General features: G+C 39.6%; 1 protein-coding gene across 2 annotated transcripts; it reads right to left on the bottom strand.

Moving 5' to 3' along the window:
• Window positions 1–106: 106 nt before the first annotated feature.
• Window positions 107–23434, bottom strand: LOC139952534 (regulator of MON1-CCZ1 complex-like). 2 transcript variants are annotated; one of them, XM_071951703.1, is made up of 19 exons: window positions 23303–23434; window positions 20717–20793; window positions 19005–19089; window positions 18482–18538; window positions 17404–17562; window positions 15908–15976; window positions 14823–14926; window positions 14537–14626; window positions 12931–13000; window positions 11862–11897; window positions 10296–10461; window positions 9544–9656; window positions 8374–8443; window positions 7978–8042; window positions 7568–7609; window positions 5827–6030; window positions 4479–4652; window positions 3267–3492; window positions 107–1673 (listed from the first exon to the last, which is right to left on the bottom strand). In XM_071951703.1, exons 1-19 carry the CDS (start codon window positions 23405–23407, stop codon window positions 1600–1602), a joined length of 1986 nt encoding a protein of 661 aa, XP_071807804.1. In that variant the 5' UTR covers window positions 23408–23434; the 3' UTR covers window positions 107–1599. The 2 variants fall into 2 exon arrangements, with proteins under 2 accessions (XP_071807804.1, XP_071807803.1); XM_071951702.1 differs by lacking the exon at window positions 7568–7609 and having other exon boundaries at window positions 7936–8042.
• Between the last annotated feature and the right edge of the window lie 517 nt (window positions 23435–23951).

The raw sequence follows: 23951 nt of genomic DNA, 5'->3' as shown, positions 1-23951 counted from the left end.
TAGAATTGGACACACTGAAGGAAAGTATTGCCCATTGGGACAGAGTGAATGGGGTCGCATTTAACTACGGGATCAATGAAAGCAATCAAATGAAAATTTGAACGAGTTATTTTGTAAAACCTTTATTGAAATCTACAATAAGACGACACTTGGCTCAGAAATCTCTAAAATCATGAAATCAAGTTTGGAAAAACCAACAAATAAGATAATTGAAAGGGACAAATGTTGCCATTTGACTGTGGGCTTAGCTATAAAAAGATTTTATGGAGTAAATAAGATTGGAAGGTGTTTTAAAAATAAGAGTAAAACACAATGATTCACACAAATATTTCTTGAAATTGTATGGTTTTCCTTTTACCTTCTTGAACTATGGTCAGCTGTTTTGTGGGATAAATGAAATTGATCAAAAAAGAAATTAAATTCGGAACGTGTTGATGTTGAGACAAATGTACCCATACTTAAAGCAACATATTATAGATGGATTGCACATGATGTCATTGCCTACCATCTTTGATGAAACTTGCATGCCTGAACGGCCAACATTGGCTTGTGCACAGCGGGTGCACTTTTCCATTGTTTATCCCCCCCCCCACCATGTTTTTCTTCAACTGAATATCATAACATTGTGTTTCTGTTTTTTAAATTTTGTTATCCACCTGCATGCCACTTGAGTGTTTACCTTGATGACATCACGTGCCATCTTAGGCCTTAATGATGCAATAGTATAAAAAAATGCACATCTATGTACACAGGATGGGCCAATCAGAAACATTCATTTGAACTCCAGCTGATAAGAGCACCCTTCTCAAATAACTTCAAGTGCAAAAGCTCCATGACCAAAGTAAAAAGAAAAGGGTTCTGTTAAATACCCCAATATATAGATTCAATACACAAATAAAACCAAATAACAGACGGTCAATATTTTAACAAATTTGTCTACCAATTCAAATTAGTATGATTATATAATACATAATATACACCTATGCCTGATAATTCACAAAAGGCATCAAAGGCATTTGCCTCCATGCCCCCGGTCATTGCCTTAGTGCCCTCAAATTGCTAACAGTAGAAATTTACAATAGTGTTACACGATTGTGTTTTTTTCTGTCAGATAGAGCCGGCATCATTTACAAGTTGCCTAGGTTGCAGTCATACTTAGCTTAGATAAGATGTCATGATCTTCCATAAAGATATCACAAGACTTTCATATAAATAAATGTTATAGTAAGAGCCTAAAGTGATTCGAAAAATCTGGGCCCAATTTCATAGAGCTGCTAAGCACAAAAATTTGCTTAGCATAAAATTTCTTCCTTGATAAAAACAAGATTACCAACCAAATTTCCATATGTTACATATTGCCCGTTACTGGTATTCAGCTGTTGTTTGTTTATCCTGAAAAATCAGGTGGAAATTTGGTTGGAAATCCTGTTTTTATCAAGGAAGAAATTTCATGTTAAGCAAATTTGTGTGCTTAGCAGCTCTATGAAATTGGGCCCTGTTATCCTTCTTGTTCAAGCTGCAGATACACAACCCCTGCACAGATTAGTCTGGCGACGGACGCAAATACTCCCAGGTACACTAGTATCTGTATATGGATTGTCAGGGAATGGGTGCAAGGGATTCAGACCCAAATGTGGCCTCAAAGTGTTTAACATACTGCTCGCAATGTTCACCTATAATAGAAATCAATAAGAGAAAAAAATGAAAAGAAAAAAATTATTTCAGATATGGGAGGAATGAAAATGTTTTCAAAATACACTACAGGCGTACAAGAGTGGAATTTTACCTAATAAATAAATAATAACCGTATTTATAACGCGCCTTTTGCCAAAGGATACAAAGCGCCGGTTATTATTACTGCAAGGAGTGGGACGAAGTTTGAGATATAAGACCTAATCCTTAGCACTATGTGATGGTTTACAAGGCGCAATATGCTGCCAATCCGGCCAGGAACACCGGGCGAACCCCTTCTCTTTACGATAAGTGCACTGGGTTCTTTTACATGCGTTTACACAACACATGGGACCAACAGCTTTACGTCCCATCCGAAGGACGAAGCAATGGTTAAGTGTCTTGCTTAAGGACACAAGTGTCACGGCTGGGGATTCAAACCCACACTCTGCTGATCAGAAACACCAGAGTTTGAATTCGGTGCTCTTAACCGCTCGGCCACGACACATCTAAGAGCATAATTTCCTCCTTAGTAATGCCCCCCTGGTGCTTCCCATATTTACATGAAAGAATGTCATAACATGTACATGTATTAGGAATTGTTGTTCTTTGAGGCAAATACAAGTGTGTGTTCACAGTGAAACGCAAAGTTTAAGCCATAACCCTAGGCCATTAATCTTCCATGGTAAACTGACTTCTTGGGATGCTCCGATAAACATCGCACTAAGAACAACTACAGTCTGTCCATTCTTTTAAGCCACATTTGAATATCGAAAAGTACAAACATCTCGCATCGAGGGTCACAAAACCCACCCAAAAGGATGATGACAAGCATGAGTTCTAGTTACTTCTGTCCCTTTGTACGATCCCAGGTCAAAATTCCAGTTGAACCTAGTTAACTGGGGTCAACTGGTTCAACTGGATAGTGACCAAACTCGTCCATTTTCCATATTAACCAACTGGTTTGGACTAGGTTTAACTGTGTTCAACTAGGTTGAAATTATAAACCAGTTGGTCTCTGTCCATTTTCCATATTAAACCAACTGGTTTTAACTGTGTTTAACTAGTTTATCAACTGGTTTCAACTAGTTCCAGTTACACCCAGTTTAACTAGGTTCAACTGGAATTTCGACCTGGGATGGAACTAAAGCATAGCATAATATTTGCACTACTGCATGCCTGCGCATGCTACATAATGGAATGTCCAGTTGACTATTGTTAGCAGTCAGACTGACTGCAAAAAATCAAGAGCACTAAAAAAAGAACATCTACAGGTTTGGAAAATTTTGGTGAAAAAAGACATCATCTTTCGTGAAGTGTTTAAAGGCACTGGACCCTATTTGGTAATTACTGAAAATAATTGTTAGCAAACAAACTAACTTGGCAACAAGCAATGGAGAGCTGTTGAAAGTTTAAAACATTGTGAGAACCGGCTCCCTCTGAAGTAACATAGTCTTTTGAGAAAGAACTAATTTCTCACTAAAATTATTTTATGCATCTGTTGGTATACACCAAGCGAGAATACAGGTCTTTGACAATTAACAAAGGTGGCCAGTGCATTTAACAAGCAAAAAGCTGCCTTTTTAATATCTCACCTTGCACAAACTGTGGATTACTCCTGAGCCTAATGTTCCTCTGCTCAAAGAATTTGAAGACTGTGTAGAAGAGCATGTTATCCGCTGTGCTCATTGCGGCATCCAGGAACTTCCTGGCCGAGGCATTATCTGCTCCTCCTACACTACGCAGGAATCTCAGAGCTGCTAAGAGTTGATTCTTGGAGAGCAACACCTCAATGATCTCTTCATTGGCTGTAGATACTCTCTGATAAAGAGTCAAAAGACCAAAAGATTCAAACACATTCTACAAGCTAAAGTGATGTGTAAGTGGAGATCACTTTGGTTTTGCACCCTTAATTCATGCCTCATAATTTTCCGTTCTAGATTTTAATTCTGATTATACTTTGGTATGAGTGTAGACAACGGCTATTAAGCGCAGAACTTCCAATACAGACTAGGGCTTGATGTAGCCTTCAGCTGTGTACTTTAGTAGGTTTCTGCCGCTATTTCATGAGCAACAAAACCAGTGTTGTGGAAATGGTTAAAACTTTAACACAATCACACAATATAACACAAAATGGCATTTCACCTGATAAAGCTTGCAAGGGCAAAAGAGTGTGACACCGAGCACAACTCTGAGCCAATGATAAGTCTTCATTGACCTTAATGAGGGTAATGCTATGGTCTAAAGCCTCTCTTGTGCAAACCATTTAAAGGATATTATAAAAAAAAATGGGAAAATACATTGGATATTCAATCCTCCCCAGCATAGGGTTTGAAAACGTTGAACCAAACATAAGCAAGAGATGCCATGTGCATGTCTTATGGATACCCTATTTTAAATTTAAACACGCTACTAAGGGAGCATCTTTGAAGTCAGAACAGACAAAAACATTGTTATTGTTATCCATTGAGTATTCCAGCAGGGGTGCATGGACTGGCCCATTATTGGAACGCCGCAGCATTGGAATGGTCAGATGCCAACGTGAAGATTCTCGCATGTACAAAATGTTCTCGTAGTAATCGCGGCACAATGTCACAATGCAGCAGAACATTCTGGTAGTCCAATGGATTGCATAGGTTATGCATTCAGGAGTCTCAGTCCAAAGGATTGAGCGCCAGGAACATTTTTTGTCACCTCTAGAACATACTGACTTGTCTATCATTTCCACATCTTGCCTTCTAATTCAGTACAATTTTTGATACCATATTTCTACTTTCTGGCAGATACTATGTTTCTATTTTCTTTACCTTAAGCATGTCCAGAGCCAGTTGATGGGCCGGTGGGTAGCAGCTCTCGAGGGAAAGGAGCAGGCAAGCAATAGGCTTGGAATCACTCAAGACATGGTACTGAAGGAATTGATGCAGCTGGTAGAAGCAGTTATGGTGGACTAACGTGTTGATTACCAACTCATACAAGAAATGCTGGATAGGGAATACAAAATAATAGACTAGTACGTTAGAGGAACATTCCAATCCAGGCAAAGGTCAACCCATTTAAAAAAAAAATGTTTAAAAGGCTACAGTTATCTTTTCCTGGGGCGGTTGCCAACTACTCCTAGGGCTGAAACAGGGGTACGCCTTTTACAGTTCATACAGCTACCGTTTATAGGATTGGTTTCTTCAGGTATAGGTACCTGTATACACAGAAGACGGTCAGGGCACACTGATCAAAATTTAGAGCAGTATAAAGGTTTGCGGTGACACCATGTCAAATCTCTTTGTAAGTAGTGGTGGCTCTGAGAAGAGCCAGTTTGTACTGCTCATCGTTTTGGTCGTGTTCTCCGATTGTCTTCTGGAGAAGCTGGACTCTGCTGTGTGAGACTACATGTATGTAGGGTTGGTGGGTTTTAGTGTAACAAACCTGTGAAAATTTAGGCTCAATCGGTCATCGGAGTCGGGAGAAAATAACGGGAAAACCACTCTTGTTTCCGCGCGTTTCGCCGTGTCATAACACGATTGTGTTTAAAATAAATCCGTAATTCTCGCTAACGAGAATTTATATTGTTTTACTGTTTTCTCAAAAAGTAAAGCATTTCATGGAATAATATTTCAAGAGAAGTCATTCACCATTACCTTCTGTAAACCCTGTAAATTATTTGTAAATCTGTGAACTTTTATTTTTTTTAGGTACCGAAAGGGTCCAATGGCTTTAATGGGTTAGCAGAAGCGTGGATTTTTTTGTATGGTTTTGGCGGTATAGTGTTCACAAAAAACAAACAAAAACTTTTGTAGAACATTAAACTTCAAAGAGAACTGAGCCAAATTTCAGAATATAGTGCAATACATTGCACTAAAACACTGGACCACAACACTCTGTTTGAGCGTACTGTAGCGGTGACTGAGGGTTGCGATGTACACAGCTTTGAATGACACAAGGATGCAAATAACTGGCTTCTCTGTCCGTTTCTTTCGAGGTTTATTTACACACAACCAGTCATGTACACGAAGCAGAACCCTAAACCAGAGAGCGCCCTCTCTGGCGAGCAGATTTACCGATTGGCCCACAGGGGCCGCCAGCAGTGCTCCGACGGGGAGTCGTGCTGGCACCCCCTACCCATCGATTGGCACTGCCGCTACAGGACTATTCTCTCATTACCTGAACTGGAATCTGAAAATGATTGAGTGACCGGATGTATTCCACCAGCACAGCGACCACAAACTTGTACTTAATATCTTTCCTCTCTGCTACTGGTGTCAGGACATGGGTGTACATGTCAGATTGATCGATCACAATCTTCCTGGTGAAGGGCTGTCTAGCGGAACCAGCAACTGCTTTGGGTACAGCTCCACCCTCGAAATTCTGTAACACACAAAAATGAGAACCAAATTTCAAATCATGTGTCACAAGGATAACACAATCGCAAATGAAAGAGGGCCCAAATTATTATCATAATAAGTAGAAAATGCTCATAAGCCTCTTAAAGGCATTGGACACTATTGGTAATTACTAAAAATAATTATCAGCATAAAACCTCACTTGGTAACGAGTAACGGGGAGAGGTTGATAGTAAAAAACATTGTGAGAAACGGCTCCATCTGAAGTGACATAGAAGGAAGTAATTTTCTGCGAATTTGATTTCGAGACCTCAAGTTCAGAATTTGAAGACAAGCAGCTAAAAGCACACAACTTCCTGTGACAAGGGTGTTTTCTTATTTCATGGTTATCTCGCAACTCCGACGACCAATCGAGCTAAAATTTTCACAGGTTTGTTATTTTATGCAAATGTTGATATACACCAAGTGAGAAGACTGGTCTTTGACAATTACCAATAGTGTCCACTTTCTTTAAAGACACTGGACACTATTGGTAATTGTCAAAGACCAGTCGTAGGGTTTTATGCGAATAATTATTTTGAGTAATTACCAATAGTGTCCACTGCCTTTATTACATAATATTTATAATACATGTAGTAATGATTCTGAGCTCGTATATAGTACTCTTTCACACCTAATGGGGATCTCAAAGCATTCAGTATTTTTCCTGCTAAGTATGTGGAGCATTGTTTTGAAGTATGCGACTTATTCCTTGACATAGCACAATGTAATGCGTACACGTATAATCATTGATGGTGCTGAATGACGTCATGTAAAATCCATCTATTGACCCATTTCACCTGACGTCATCATCAGAAAAATCTTGAATGGCCATACTGGTGGGCAATTTCACTGTGCGTTTTCATATATAACTCTATGCATAGAGTATGCTGTGCGTTATGCAGTGAAGTGTGCATTTTAGGCGACGCGGCGTTAATACATGTAAACCTAACTGCCCACCAATATGGTGAGCGTGGCATCGGTCGCCGCGTGTGACGCGCGTGCAAGGGGTCAATACCAACCTGAGTTGACGACTGCTCCTCCTCTAGAAATGTCCTGTAAACCTGGTTGAGCTTATCAAACATCAACAACAACAACAACAACAACAACAACAACAACAACAACAACAACAACAACAACAACAACAACAACAACAACAACGTGCAAGGGGTCAATACCAACCTGAGTTGACGACTGCTCCTCCTCTAGAAATGTCCTGTAAACCTGGTTGAGCTTATCAAACATCAACAACAACAACAACAACAACAACAACAACAACAACAACAACAACAACAACAACAACAACAACAACAACAACAACAACAACAACAACAACGTGCAAGGGGTCAATACCAACCTGAGTTGACGACTGCTCCTCCTCTAGAAATGTCCTGTAAACCTGGTTGAGCTTATCAAACATCAACAACAACAACAACAACAACAACAACAACAACAACAACAACAACAACAACAACAACAACAACAACAACAACAACAACAACGTGCAAGGGGTCAATACCAACCTGAGTTGATGACTGCTCCTCCTCTAGAAATGTCCTGTAAACCTGGTTGAGCTTATCAAACAACAACAACAACAACAACAACAACAACAACAACAACAACAACAACAACAACAACAACAACAACAACAACAACAACAACAACAACAACAACAACAACAACAACAACAACAACAACAACAACAACAACAACGTGCAAGGGGTCAATACCAACCTGAGTTGACGACTGCTCCTCCTCTAGGTATGTCCTGTAAACCTGGTTGAGCTTATCAAACAACAACAACAACAACAACAACAACAACAACAACAACAACAACAACAACAACAACAACAACAACAACAACAACAACGTGCCAGGGGTCAATACCAACCTGAGTTGACGACTGCTCCTCCTCTAGAAATGTCCTGTAAACCTGGTTGAGCTTATCAAACATCCTGGCTATGATCGACAAACTGCACTGCTGACCTGGTAATAACACTGCAGAACAACAATCACCCAGTTCAAATACGTGTCAAACATTCTTGCCTTTCTGCACTTTATGTACAAGAGTCTCACGGCGCAACAAAGAACAGTAAAATGTACGAAACAAGTCAGCCATTCAGCGATTTCGACGACCAATTGAGCTCAAATTTGTACAGGTTTGTTATTTTATGCATATGTTGAGATACACCCAAGTGAGAAGACTGGTCTTTTACCAATAGTGTCCAGTGTCTTTAGCTACAAATAATATTTTGAAGGAAAAGGGAGGGTCGCTAGCTGAAGACAAAAGGGGTTGGGTTTAATTCTAAAAGAAAAGAATATTACCCACCTTGCTTGCAGACAGATAATATGACCTTCTTACTCTCTCTCCTTAACAACAAAAAGTCAATCAGACGACACTGCAAACATAAACAAAATATCAACATTTATAAAGCACTTATCCATTGTTCCTAAGCATTCATTATTTTGAACTAGAGGTATGCAGAACTATGTTCCAGTTACTAAAAGACAAAATATATTTACGTAACGGTTTACAAGGTGCTGTAAAGCAATCTGTAGCCAACCATACCAGAAACACAAGGGGCCAAACTCGTCTCTAATATTGACAAGTGTACTGGTTTTGTTAACATGCATTACACAAGAAACTTGATCTATGGCTTTACATCCCTCCCGACAAAGCAATTATGTTTCCTCGTTGAACTGAACTGAGGAATTGAACCTGCACTCTTCTGGACAGAAGCACCAGAGCTCGAGTCCAGTGGACTTGACCGCTAAGGTGAAGCCATGTTGTGCCACTAGATTTGTAGTACATGTACCATGTTTGCATCAAGGTAAATTTTAAAAACAAAATTATTATTTTAGTGATACAAATATTTCTTATAATTTGGCCTTGGGGTTGAACAAAGAAAATTTAACTAGAACGGGACTTGAACCTACTACCTTCAGATTAACAGACATGATTGGGCTATCTATTCTTAGTGTTGGGGTCTCTCTATCTATCCCAATAACCAATCCTACATAATATTTATACGGTAACACCATGTGTGTATCTAGAGTTTGTTCTTAGAGAGCTGTCTTTCTTTATTCTATAACCGCGGAGTAGATGTTCGGTGGTTCAGGAGACTTCTCAGTTCTGAAAAGAACTGTCCTGCTTTTTAACTACTACCCGGGCGGATGGTATATAAATAGGCTGTGACTTTAGCTTATAGGATCGTTATTAACTGCACTACTGCGGAGTCAGTTCTTAAAATGGTCTCAACATTTCGACTAGCTTGCTTTAGTCGTTGTCAATCCTACATCTTTAATAAGTTCCTCAACTTGTCCGGGATCATTGTAACCAGAGGTTCAAGCCTCAGATGGACATGCCACAAGCAACCCAACCGGGCGTCAATCACTGTATTGGGCTGGAATACTACCCAGTTGGGTGAATCTGGGTACAAGTGCTATTAACATGATTCCAGACAACAGCGAGTTACAATATTCTGACTAACTTCCTCACCTTGTCTGGGATCATTGTAACCAGAGGTTCAAGCCTCAGATGGACATGCCACAAGCAACCCAACCGGGCGTCAATCACTGTATTGGGCTGGAATACCACCCAGTTGGGTGAATCTGGGTACAAGTGCTATTAACATGATTCCAGACAACAGCGAGTTACAATATTCTGACTAACTTCCTCACCTTGTCTGGGATCATTGTAACCAGAGGTTCAAGCCTCAGATGGACATGCCACAAGCAACCCAACCGGGCGTCAATCACTGTATTGGGCTGGAATACCACCCAGTTGGGCGAATCTGGGTACAAGTGCTATTAAGGAAAAGCCTAGTAGTTTTTCAAGGTGAGGTTTTGGTCAAAGTCAAAGAATTAAGGGTAACCATCAGGAGATATGTATCTTATGTAATGTTGGCTTTTGCTGTATTGAAGGTACATTTTAATCATCTTTCGTACATAAAGACATCAATGAATTACATGTAAGTTGTTATTTCAACATAAACTAACTGTGTAATCAACACACTTAAACTATGTTTGTGGAAAAAAATGTTCATCTGCTTTGTCCGCTATTTTAAAACCACTCACCAACACCAAGTCATTTGTCTATGGTTGCTAACAGTGGCGGGCGCACGCAAAATTGTTGGCAAACAAATGCAAACGTTGCCAGCGTTTGCGCAAGTGGAACACACACACTCAAGGGCGGATAAAAACAGGGAACCAGTTTAGAGGCGGGGTTCCCAGACGGGTTTTAAAGGATACAGAGTTCAATGCCGACTTCTCTCATCTCTAGACCAGTCTGTGTAGGAATTCCAGCCACCCTTAGCTTGATGGGCCTGATGGGCAATGGAGCCAAAACTGGATGGTGGTAGTTCACATAACCGTCTGTCTCGGGCGCCGGTAAACGGATGTCAAAAATCATCGAGGTCTGCAAAGATAGACAATAAACTCACTCATTAAAGGAACACGTTGCCTTGGATCGGACGAGTTGGTCAAAACAAAAGCGTTTGTAACCGTTTTTTATAAAATGCATATGGTCGGAAAGATGTTATAAAAGTAGAATACAATGATCCACACAAGTTTGCCTCGAAATTGCGTGGTTTTCCTTCTACTGTGCGAACTAACATGGTCGGCCATTTATGGGAGTCAAAATTTTGACCCCCATAAATGGCCGACGTGTTAGTCGACGAGGTAAAAGGAAAACCACGCAATTTCGAGGCATGTTTGTGTGGATCATTGTATTCTACTTTTACAACATCTTTCTACCCATATGCATTTTATAAAAAACGGTTACAAACGCTTTTCAAAGACCAACTCGACCGATCCAAGGCAACGTGTTCCTTTAAAGGCACTGGACACTAAGCTTGGGCGATATCGATTTATTTTATTCACGATATATCGCCGACAATATATCGCGATATTCGATATAATCGCAATTAATTAAATTTGACATCATCAGTCTTCAAACTCCAAGTGAAAGTTGTAGAGGAGACAGTCATGGCATAAGAGAGGTGTTCTAATGACCTATTCTTTTGGTTTTACTCCAAACCTATGGGGTGCAAGATGTCTCAGCTAGCAAATACATCACGATATTTAATCGATATTGCGATATATCGCGATTATCACGATATATCGCGATATATCGCGATATATCGATATTTCGATTAAAACCAAATCCATCCGATATCGAAATCGTTTCCAAATTAATATCGCGATATTCGATAATATCGTGATATCGCCCAAGCTTACTGGACACTATTGGTAATTACTCAAAATAATGGTTAGCATAACAATTTACTTGGTGACGAGAAATGGAGAGCTGTTGATAGTATAAAACATTGTGCGAAACGGCGTCCTCTGAAGTAACGTAGTTTTTAAGAAGGAAATAATTATCCACGAATTTGATTTTGAGACCACAGAATTAGATTTTGAGGTACCGAAATCAACTTTGTGTGACAAGGGCGTTTCTTCTTCCATTATCATCTTGCAACTTCGACGACCAATTGAGTTCAAATGTTCACGAGTTTGTTATTTTGTGCATATATGTTGAGATACACCAAGTGAGAAGACTGGTCTTTGACAATTACGAGTAGTGTCCAGTGCCTTTAAAGGCAGGGTGTACTTTTGTTAATTGTCAAAGACCGGTATCCTCACTTGGTGTATCCCAATAATATATGCATACAATAACAAATCTGTGAAAGTTTTGGCTCAAGTGCATAGAATTGTGTGCCTTTGAGCCCAAAGTCTTTCGTAATTTAGCATTTATGTTTCATTAGAAATTGGTGAAGTGGTACTTTTCCTGTAATCTTTAGAATTTATTTGTCTTACCTTTGAGGCTTGGTGGTGAACAACGACCAAATTATCCTGAAATCGAGAAGAAGAAAAAATTAAAAGAAAAAAATTCTTACTGATTGAAATTATAAAGAAGGGCTAGAACAGTGCAATTATCAAGCATTCATAACTACTTCCTCTCGGTAAAATTATCAAGAACCAGGCCTCGTTGGGTTTAAACCACTAGTTGAAAACCTCTTCACCACACATTGATTCCCTTATTTATGACTTCCCAAAATCAGCTACTTCTTGGAAATAGTGCAGTTGAATGAGACATCTGAGAATATTTTCATGTAGAAGCTTTTCTCAGATTGAAAGGTTTTTGGAATCCCACTCTCTCAAACCACATTACTTTCAAGTGTTTGTCAAAATGCTATACATAATCAACAGCTGTAGATTTACAGCTATTTTTTTGTTTTGTTTGGTCAAAGGCTTAAAGGCAGAGGACACTATTGGTAATAACTCTAAATAATTATTAGCACAAAACCTTACTAGGTAACGAGTAATGGGGAGCTGTTGATAGTATAAAACATTGTGAGAAACGGCTCCCTCTGAAGTGGAGTAGTGTTCGAGAAAGAAGTATTTTTTCATGAATTTGATTTTGAGACCTCAGATTTAAAATTTGAGGTCTCGAAATCAAGCATCTGAAAGCACACAACTTCGTGTGACAAGGATGTTTTTACTTTCATTATTGTCTTGCAACTTTGATGACCGATTGAGCTGAAATTTTCACAGGTTTGCTATTTTATGCATATATGTTAAGATACAGCAAGTGAGAAGACTGGTCTTTGACAATTACCAACAGTGTCCACTGTCTTCAAGCAGTGAGTGTAAGGGCCCATACCTGAGTGGGAGATTCGGCAACCATTGTTAATTGTAACATAACAAAATAGAAAGCTTGTGCCTGATCGTGCTTTTCTTGTTTTCATGTTTGTCAAAATGATCCCATGAAGGGTGGGAAAATCCCCAACCATTACATTTAGATCAAGGCAACACAGTCCAAAGACAAAATACTTAGCACCTGTTTGAAATACTCATTTTTGTCCAAATACAAATTCAGACTTACAACAACGTTGACAGCAAAGCGGCCAGTCATGTTCAGTCGTAGAACATCCGTCCTTTTGGCTGGAGATTCCCTGGAAATAAAATAAAGGGTCCAGACATTTACTGGGAATTCATTAATCCCACAAGTAACCCCTTCAATCCATCAAACTCAGCAAAATGTTATTCCTAAAATTTATTAGACTTATGGACAAGTCGTTAAATGTCTGTCGCGGTGATAGCAATCCGACTCTACCCGCGATTCCCGCGGTATTATTGCTAGACTGCTGGCCCTGCAAGACTACTGCTCTCACGACTACGGTCCCATTTAACGGGGAGTAGAAGCCAGGCAAATACTAGTTCGGGCGAACGCAGTGATCTCGTGAGAGCATCGCCACAACTTGACTATCTCACCACATGGAGCCTTTAACGACTTGTCCACAAGTCTAGTAATTTATACATCCATTATTTTGCATGTAAACTCATTTGCAGTCACATCTCCAGATCAACACAATTCAAGTGACGTCGACCTCTTTGGGCTCGGACCTTGCTTGGGCACACAGAGGACAAGCTTCCACCCTGCAAACTTGACTCTTCTTGTGCAAATTTTCGCACTAAGCTTCTGGAACCCGAGATTGAGATCCGGGTTGGATATGTGTACTTCCCTCCAGACACCAAGCACCTGGCGTAGCATTCTGGTGTAGCAACCAACAAGTTGTTTTTCTAGAACAGATGTTAATGTCCATGCTTCGCACCCATAAAGTAGCACGGATTCAACAGTGGCCACGAAGAGCTGTAACTTCAGAGGTCTACTTGTTTTGGGGTGGGTTTTTTTATATATTTTTTTAATGCAAATTCGCCCCAAACAAGGCTCGAAGCCACTCTAGGTAAGGGGCTACAAGAAGAAAATGATTAAACATGAAAATAACTCAGGAGAGCTGGAGGCTCCATAAATTGTCCATGCTGTGAAGTGCTTTCCAGGCCAGAGCTTTTCTAACTTTAATATCTCTGCTAGTGTCGTCAATCCATGACCCTAGATATTTGAAGTCGGCCTGTCTTACCAGTTTTTCCCCTACCGATTGCTTTGAGGCTTGTATCCTCATCAGTGTAGTCAACTTTTTGAATGAAGTATAAGATCCATAATAATAATAATGAGGTATTCTAATTATAGTTACACTGGTTCCCCATGAACACTGATGAGAATTGCTTCACAATCCTGAAGAATTTGAAGGACTCGGGAAAGTACTGAGTATACAGTGCTACACACATCGGTGTATATGGGTAAAAACCAAAAACTTATATTCTTTATCCCCGATGTAAATTTAACATCTATTAAATCGTTTGCAGTACCCGCTGCTAAAACAGGATTTGAACTGCCTCTACAATGTAGCTACCGGGCAATCTCGGTGGTCTAGTTGGTATGACACTGCTCTAGAATTGCAAAGGTCGTTGGTTCGAATCCCACCCGAGTAAAATGCCTGTGATTTTTTTATATTTTTTTTTACAGGTTTCGGGAAAGTATACAGTGCTACACACATCGGTGTATATGGGTAAAAAACAAAAATTTATAATTTGCTCCTTGTTTCTTGATGGAAGGAATCATTTCTTTATCAAAAGAGAGTGATACTTACTTTTGTAGTTGGTAGAGGACAATCTCAGCTCCTTTACTGCTTGGTCCTCTGACTTGATGACGAAGGACAACGATGTACAAATGGCTATACCTACAAAAAACAAGATTAACAACACCATGATTGGCATTAATAGATTGATACACCAAATAACAAACCACAAGGGAAGTGACTGGGTAAATTGTTTAGGACTGTCTACCAACCTGAAAGAATTTGACTATAAAGACTATATAGAAAACCGTGAAACATGTTTTGATGTATCCGAAGTATTTTAAAAACGATAACTTACAGATTTGCTATTGTGACATCTCGTTCCAGCAGACACAGCTTGGGCGGCTTAGGGACTTGTGGCAAGTCTATTTCAAATTTGGCCATCTTTAAGACATTACCAGCCTACAAAAATAAAAATTAAACAAAAATCGCATAAGAAACTCAAATGTTACACTGTATGGTTACACACCAACTGATCAATAAAAAACTGAAATATTTGATAAATATAAATAAACAAAGACGAGTTATCAACAGTTTAAAGGAACACGTTGCCTTGGATCGGTCGAGTTGGTCTTTGAAAAGCGTTTGTAACCATTTTTTATAAAATGCATATGGGTAGAAAGATGTTGTAAAAGTAGAATACAATGATCCACACAAACATGCCTCGAAATTGCGTGGTTTTCCTTTTACCTCGTCGACTAACACGTCGGCCATTTATGGGGGTCAAAATTTTGACTCCCATAAATGGCCGACCATGTTAGTTCGCACAGTAGAAGGAAAACCACGCAATTTCGAGGCAAACTTGTGTGGATCATTGTATTCTACTTTTAAAACATCTTTCCAACCATATGCATTTTATAAAAAACGGTTACAAACGCTTTTGTTTTGACCAACTCGTCCGATCCAAGGCAACGTGTTCCTTTAAACCACAAGGGAAACTGAATGGGTACTTTAGTACATAACTAGTTATGTACATAACTTCTAAAGCTAATTTAAGGTCACTGGACACCTTTGGCAATTGTCAAAGACAAGTATTCTCACTTGGTGTATCCCAACATATGAATAAAATAACAAATCTGTGAAAGTTTTGACTTAATTTGTCATCGAAGTTGCAAGAGAATAATGAAAGAAAAAAAACACCCTTGTTGCACAAATTTGTGTGCTTTCAGATGTCTAATAAAAGGCTTCAGGCATGAACTCATATTTAAGTGAGAAATTACCTCTTTCTCAAAACTATGTTACTTCAGAGGGAGCCATTTCTCACATTCTCAAAATGTTTTATACTAGCACATGCTCAACATTGCTTGTTACCTAAAAATTATTTTGAATAATTACCAATAGTGTCCAGTGTCTTTAATGTTAACATACCAAAAATACTCTCACCTTGAAATGGAATGGATTAAGAACATTTCCCAGAGTTGAAGATGACAAAAGAAGTAACGAGTTATCAGCCTAAACAGAAATAAAAACATGCCACACAGAAAGTGAGTTTTAAACACTTCATGAAGTATTTGTTAGTATAGATTTGGACCCCCTTTCTGGGGATCCCCCTCTGTGCTTGAAGGAACACGTTGCCTTGGATCGGTCGAGTTGGTCTTTAAAAAGCGTTTGTAACCGTTTGTTATAAAATGCATTGGTTAGAAAGATGTTTTAAAAGTAGAATACAATGATGCATTACACAAACAAACTTGCCTCAAAATTGCGTGGTTTTCCTTTTACTTTACGAACTAACACAGTCGTCCATTTACAAAGTCAAAAATTTGACTCCCATAAATGGCCCGACCGTGTTAGTCGACGAGGTAAAAGGAAAACCACGCAATTTCGAGTGATACTTGTGTGGATCATTGTATTCTACTTTTAAAATATCTTTCTAATCATATGCATTTAATAACAAACGGTTTCAAACGCTTTTAAAAGACCAACTCGACCGATCCAAAGCAACGTGTTCCTTTAAGCAAGACACTGAACCAGGATGCTTCGGCCTAGTTCTTGATAATTTTACCGAGATTAAGTCGAGGTAAATTATCAAGAACCAGGCCTCGGCGGGTTTAAACTACTAGTTGAAAACCGATTTAACACACTTTGATTCCCATTCATAAATACCTTTTCAGTCAAAAAAACATTGTTTAATGATTTCTTTCAACACAACACCCCTCCAGCTATGAAATGGTAAGGCCCTCGGGTAAACAACTCCTTATAAGGAGATTGCTGTGCGCGTCGCGCCTATCGCGTGATGTGGCACAACTGTCCCGGCCGTTGCTCTCGACCAATAGGAATGAAGAAACTGTCTTATAAGCACAGGTGCAAGCTCGCGTCTCACGCCCACATTTTTAACACTTTTTACTGGTCATTATCAAAGGTTTAAACACCCCCACATGACGCGCTCTCCACCAATAGGAATAGCGAAACTGTCTTGGGTATTTATGAATGAATGTTAAAGGCAGAGGACACTATTGGTAATTACTCAAAATAATTATTAGAATAAAACCTTTCTTGGTGATGAGTAATGGGGAGAGGTTGATGGTATAAAACATTGTGAGAAACGGCTCCCTCTGAAGTGCCATACTTTTCGAGAAAGAATTAATTTTCCACGAATCTGATTTCGAGACCTCAGATTTAGAACTTGAGGTCTCGAAATCAACCATCTAAACACACAAAGCTTTGTGTGACAAGGGTGTTTTCTTCTTTCATTATTATCTCGCAAGTTCGATGACTGATTGAGCTCAAGTTTTCACAGGTTTGTTATTTTATGCATAATGTTGAGATACAACGACTGTGAAGGCTAGTCTTTGACAATTACCAATAGTGTCCACTGCCTTTAATGCGCCCGTATATGCGCACCATATAAGAAGATTATTACGTATGCAATGTCGACTTACAAGGAAGACAAACCAGTTGACGGAGATGTTGATATTCTTGAGTGACTTGAGAGACTTCTTTTCAGGGATGACTTGATAGAGCTCCAATCCGTGGTCTGTGATAAACACTACCTCGTTGATATTGGTCCAATTGAAGCCAATTATCTTAGTATTCTTGCCCTAAAAGATCAAGATTAAAATAAAAGAGTCAAAAACTCAGAGCACTCTTGCTGCTGCAGCTTCCACACACAGATAACTCAGGCTTTCCTAAGTTTATTATCTGAAGGCTAATGGCTTATTTTTAAGGGGTGCCCAATTGTTATTTTTCTGTCAATGGTTTATGCGAATGCGCCTTATTTTTGACCGCCCGAGGACTCTATAAATAATAGTGTTCTCACTTCCGGGGGTACACGCGATTCGCCCTGCACTTTTGTTGCGCCGTAGTTTCAATTTGCTTGAGAGGTGGATTCAGGCCTGATACTTCACGGAGGCAACGAAGGCAATAACCCCTGGTCATTGCCTTGGTGCCCTTGAAATGCTCCAGTACAAATTTGCAATTACATCATAGGGTGCCCTTTACCAAGGAGAAAATGCCTTGGTGCCCTTGCCCGAGCAAAAATGAAGCATACAGCCCTGTGGATTATAACGGCTCCTTTAAAAGTCTTATTGTCCGTGATGGATTAGATGTCTGTGGTGGTAATGTGTTCCAATCTTTAATAACTGTTTTGTGTATGAATGAATATACCACCGGAAGTAATTGAGAGCGCCCTCACGCGGGCAAAAATATGGCCCAGTGTCCGAGCACTGCACCCCGAATCATGTGACATTCCTCAAAATCTCTTCAAAAGCTCTTGAGCTGTCTCAGAATTTTGGGATTAGACTTGTGGGCTGAGCCAAGTATAGGTAACACACATGTAAATCAAAGATCCTGACTTTTTCACCATATTTTGTTTTCCAGGCAGACTGAAGAATTCAGATTAAAGTGTGAAATATCTCCTCGCTGGCTTCGTCCAATGTTGAGCGCAATCTGTTAGGCAGAGCCATATTCAGTTAAAAAGAACTAGTCATATGTGAATATTGTTGATGAACGATTATTTACCTTACAGCTTTGAGAATATTCAGACGTGTCTCCCCCACTGTGAAAGTTGATAAACTCCTGTAAAAAGAGAATATAAAAGGAGATCTTACACTACACTTTAAAAAGCTCAAAAAAATTAAATTATCATAACAATTCATATCTACCCACTGCTAAAAAATATGATTTAAACTGCCTCTAGCCACCGGGCAATCTTGGTGGTCTAGTTGGTATGACACTGCTCTAGAATTGCAAAGGTTGTGGGTTCGAATCCCACTCGAGTAACATGCCTGTGATTTTTTTCACAGGACTCGGGTAAGTACCGAGTATACAGTGCTAACACACATCGGTGTACATGAGTAAAAACCCAAAATGAATAATTAATATTTCATGATGAAGTATCAATGTATTCAATTGGTGGCAACATCTACTTAGTACATGTAGTAGTGTAGATTTGTTCTTTGAGAGCAATATCTCCCAGGTTGTATCTTAAACTTGTGTGTGATCCCTGGCTATAGGGCAGTTATACAATCAAAGGAAAACATACCACAGTTTTTTGTGACCTCTGGACAGCAAGAATTTTCAGATCGTAGGAAAACTTGATGGAGATAACCGGGCCTTTGTCTTCCATTCTGAAAAGAGATCCAATGGTGGTCACAAACTAATGATATCACGAACACTGTGTATTTCATGTATTTGTATGAAACTACAACATGTGAAAAAATTTTCAGGATTTAATTGAACTTACGCAGAATTTCTAGCTGAAAGCTCATCGGGGTGTTGATGTGGATTGAATCCGTTATTGCAGTAACAGTTTACAGTATCTGTATTATCTGTCGAATACTGCAACAAACTTCTCACAGGATATATAAGTTGCAGGTGTGGTGTGGCGAGTGCACAAAAATTAGTGATACGTGTGTATAGACCTTTATCATGGTGTGGCCATCTTAATTATTTTACTCCATTCCAACTCACTGTAACCAAACTGAGGCTGGACGAAATAATAGTCTGATGCCATGCCTGCCCAACGAATGTTAGCATTCATTACTGTTATTGGAAACAGGGAACATGACCAAGATGGTGATAGCGTGATAAAGGTCTATTGTGTGTACACTAGCATTGACAGTGCCAAAAAGAACCCAGGCCACTTATCAGGGAAAGGAAGGGGTTTCTGATTCACTTACATGTATAAGGGGCATCCATTCCTTAGTTTTAATTAATGATATAATAATAATAATATAGAAGTCTTATATAGCGCACGTAACTACCAACAAGGTACTCAAGGCGCTTTTTAATATACATTTATACAGAAAGAGAGGTTATTGAAAGTTATGAATTCTGAGACCCAATTATGTAGCAAGGGTTTACAAGGTGCTACGGTGCTTTAAGCAACCACAGCCAGGAACACCGGGCAAACCCCTTCTCTTTTCGAAAAGTGCACTGGGTTCTTTTATGTGCATTACACAACACATGGAACCATGCTTTACGTCCCATCCGAAGAACGAAGCAATGGCTAAGTGTCTTGCTTAAGAACACAAGTGTCACGGCTGGGGATTCAAACCCACACTCTGCTGATCAGAAACACCAGAGTTTAAATTCGGTGCTCTTAAAGCAATTATACACTTTCGGTACAGAATTTTTTTTTTAAGTTCACAGATTTACAAATAATTTACAGGGTTTACAGAAGGTAATGGTGAAAGACTTATCTTGAAATATTATTCTATGAAATGCTTTACTTTTTGAGAAAACATTAAAACAATACCAATTCTCGATAGCGAGAATTACGGATTTATTTTAAACACATGTCATGACACGGCGAAACGTGGGGAAACAAGGGTGGGTTTTCCCGTTATTTTCTCCCGACTCCGATGACCGATTGAGCCTAAATTTTCACAGGTTTGTTATTTTATATATAAGTTGTGGTACTCGAAGTGTGGGCCTTGGACAATACTGTTTACTGAAAGTGTCCAATGGCTTTAACCGCTTGGCCACGACAATTCCACATTACCAGAAATAGACAGAATCTATCAGTCATGACACTGGTTTCCTCACTGAGGTGTTGGTGGGAGACATAGACCAGTAGAGAGCCACTGATTGATTTTTCTAAACACTACCTGTAACCTAGCCCACTTTGTTGAGCTGTTATGGCTCTCTTTTAACATTGGTCTCATCACCGTCACCATTATGACTGTGATGAGACTGCTGTTAAAAGCGAGCCATAACAGCTCAACAAGGTGGGCTACCTGTAACCCTACTCACCTGAAGGATGTGCTTGTTCTATCATCTGGACCTCGGACCACCACACCAAGAGCTCCTCCTGAGCGGACTGCAAATACCTGATCGAAATATATAACAAGTAATAATATCGAGTGTGTAGAGTTTGTACAGTGCCATCAAAAGTTGCCTATTTCCTTGGCGCTATCCCCTAGGCAAAAAATATTTAAAAAAAGTATTTCTACCTCAATCTTCTTCCTTTTTTTCTTTTTTTTTTCCCTGAAATATTTGTCCTATTAAACTAGTGCCCCAAGACATGCAGGCTTTCAAGGGAGACTAGTTTAGTAATGAATGTAGCACTACTGCCACTGACTGTGTACTACTTCAATGCAGCTCCTAAAAAGACCTAAGCTTTGAAACCAACTGCCTTGTGACGTCAGAGAAGCAGTGTGTACTTTGGTCTTCAAGCAGTCTCTCAAAATGTTTTTGTTTCCCACTGAGTGCAACTAGTAGTTTTCTTTTCTTATATTTTTTGTTTGGAAAAGTTTCTGTATGGTGCCACCACTTTTTCATTCGATATGAATTATATTAATTTACTATATTATTATTATATATAGTATCTAATTTACCTCAATGTCCCTTTTTGAACCAAGAAGAACCGGCCTCTAAGGGATCCAACAATTTGATAAGTGATCATTATAATGAGTCTTTGCCTTTGAATTGGGTACAACTATAGAATGCAGGTACACTTCGAAGCTTCCACTGCGCCTCCGCGGAGACGGAGTCGCGGTGACGTTCATACGTACACAGTACACTGGAGTTGAGGTCGTGCTCTGTTGCTTAACTATAAATATTTGCCAACCTAGGGGGCACTCTGAAAGATGCACAACAGCGCCCTCATTAGGCTCGAAAATACACAACTGCGCTGTGATGTCAATTTATTTTATACGATAACTCACAAGACCATTAGATGATTATTTAAATAATTATGGGAACTCCGTACAAATAATTAATAACTTTTAATATTGCCGTACTACATATTACCCCAAAAGAGGATTATTTCCAAAAGGGAAAAAATTAAAGGCCGAATCCTAATACATTAGAAGATTATTTAAAAAAGGAATTCCGTACAATAATTAATATTGCCCTAATACACTTGACCCCAATAGAGGATTATTTAAAAAAGGGAAAGAAAGCCCGAATTCCGTACAATAATTAATATTGCCCTAATACACTTGACCCCAATAAAGGATTATTTAAGAAAAGGGAAAGAAAGCCCGAATTCCGTACAATAATTAATATTGCCCTAATACACTTGACCCCAATAGAGGATTATTTAAAAAAGGGAAAGAAAGCCCGAATTCCGTACAATAATTAATATTGCCCTCATACATTTGACCTTATTAGAGGGTTTAAACAAAAGGGAAATGGAAAGCCCGAATTCCGTACAATAATTAATATTGCCCTCATACATTTGACCTTATTAGAGGGTTTAAACAAAAGGGAAAGGGAAAGCCCGAATTACGTACAATTATTATTATTGCCCCAATACACTTGACCCCATTAGAGGATTATTTAAAAAAGGGAAAGAAAGCCCGAATTCCGTACAATTATTAACATTGCCCTAATACACTTGACCCCATTAGAGGATTATTTAAAAAAGGGAAAGAAAGCCCGAATTCCGTACAATTATTAACATTGCCCTAATACACTTGACCCCAATAGAGGATTATTTAAAAAAGGGAAAGAAAGCCCGAATTCCGTACAATTATTAATATTGCCCTCATACACTTGACCCCATTAGAGGATTGTTTAAAAAAGGGAAAGAAAGCCTGACCGCGCCTCCGGGCCTCCGCGCCTCCACCTTCCCCTTCTTCACGATTGCATCATATGCTCGTCTTCCTAAAGACGCCCTCTATCGGCCATTGTCCACGCCGCGTCTCCGCGCCTCCGCGCCTCCACCTTCCCCGTCTTCACGATTGCATCAAATGCCCGTCTTCCTAAAAACGCCCTCTATCGGCCATTGTCAACACCGCGACTCCGCGCCTCCACCTTCCCCGTCTTCACGATTGCATCATATGCTCGTCTTCCTAAAGACGCCCTCTATCGGCCATTGTCAACACCGCGACTCCGCGCCTCCACGCTTCCCCGTCTTCACGATTGCATCAAATGCACGTCTTCCTAAAACGCCCTCTATCGGCTGCTTCACCTACCTCACCACTCACGTCTTACTTTGACTCCCTACGACCCTAACATTTTATCTGCTGTATTCATCAATCGCACTCAATACAATCAAGTAGTAAAGAGCTATTTTCTTCCTCCATGCTACGACCAAGTTACTTAAAACGTACGTGACCGCGACTCCGCCTCCGCGGAGGCGCAGATAGAGCTCCGAGTGTACCTGTATTCTATAGTTACTCCTTGAATTGAAGAAACGTTGACATAAATTTATAATCCATGGTGGTTGGGAACGATGATGCATCTTCTGGACGCTGTGCGTAATACTAAGTTAAGTAATAGCGCAACTGGTTAAGGGAATTTAATACACTCATAATAAATGGGAGTTTCTCGTTTGAGATTGAAATGGCCTGCAGCGGCTCTAACAGTAATCGATGTTTTTAGTTCACTAACCTGACGTTTGACTTCATCGTAAAAGACATTGGTAGCTTTGCTGATCGGTTCAAATCGCACCGGATTTGTAGAAAGCTCGATGTAAAAATTGTGATCCTCCGCCATAATTATTGCGTGACATTCCCATCTCCATGCATAATCCAACTCATACGGAAAGACGCCTGGGTTACTACATCATGTAGCCGGAGCTTTTAGAACCCGACTATGCTCCCCGACGAGGCCAACTTTTTTAACGCTAGGATCTTTATTTCGCCCAATTTTCGGACTTCAACCCTAGGTTTATAGGCTGTAAAAACTTGTTGCTATCATCAGGGATCAGCTTTCACCATGGCAACCACTTGTTTTGAAACGAGTTTATTATTTGTTTGTGATCCACAAAATGTCCACTTGTTTTTTAAATTTTCTAAATAGGTCTAGGCCCAGTATAGATTGGTAGCGCCACGTGGGCGTTATGTACTGTTGGCGGCCATGTTGGGTTTTCGTTCTCAGCACGTTCGCTTATTGTTTTTAAACTAAATAGGCCTACAATTTTTAGACTGCTTTTTTCTATATCTTTCGGCCAACAAAATCATGCTGTATGGAAGTTCAGCCCCACGGGGCGCATTGGTCCTAATTGGCGTTATAACATCCGATAACTTTGAAACAAAAT

The sequence above is a fragment of the Asterias amurensis genome, chromosome 20, assembly GCF_032118995.1.
Source record: "Asterias amurensis chromosome 20, ASM3211899v1".
NCBI lineage: Eukaryota > Metazoa > Echinodermata > Asteroidea > Forcipulatida > Asteriidae > Asterias > Asterias amurensis.
The sequence above is the reverse complement of the archived record's forward strand: the minus strand, read 5'-3'. Positions and strand labels throughout refer to the sequence as shown.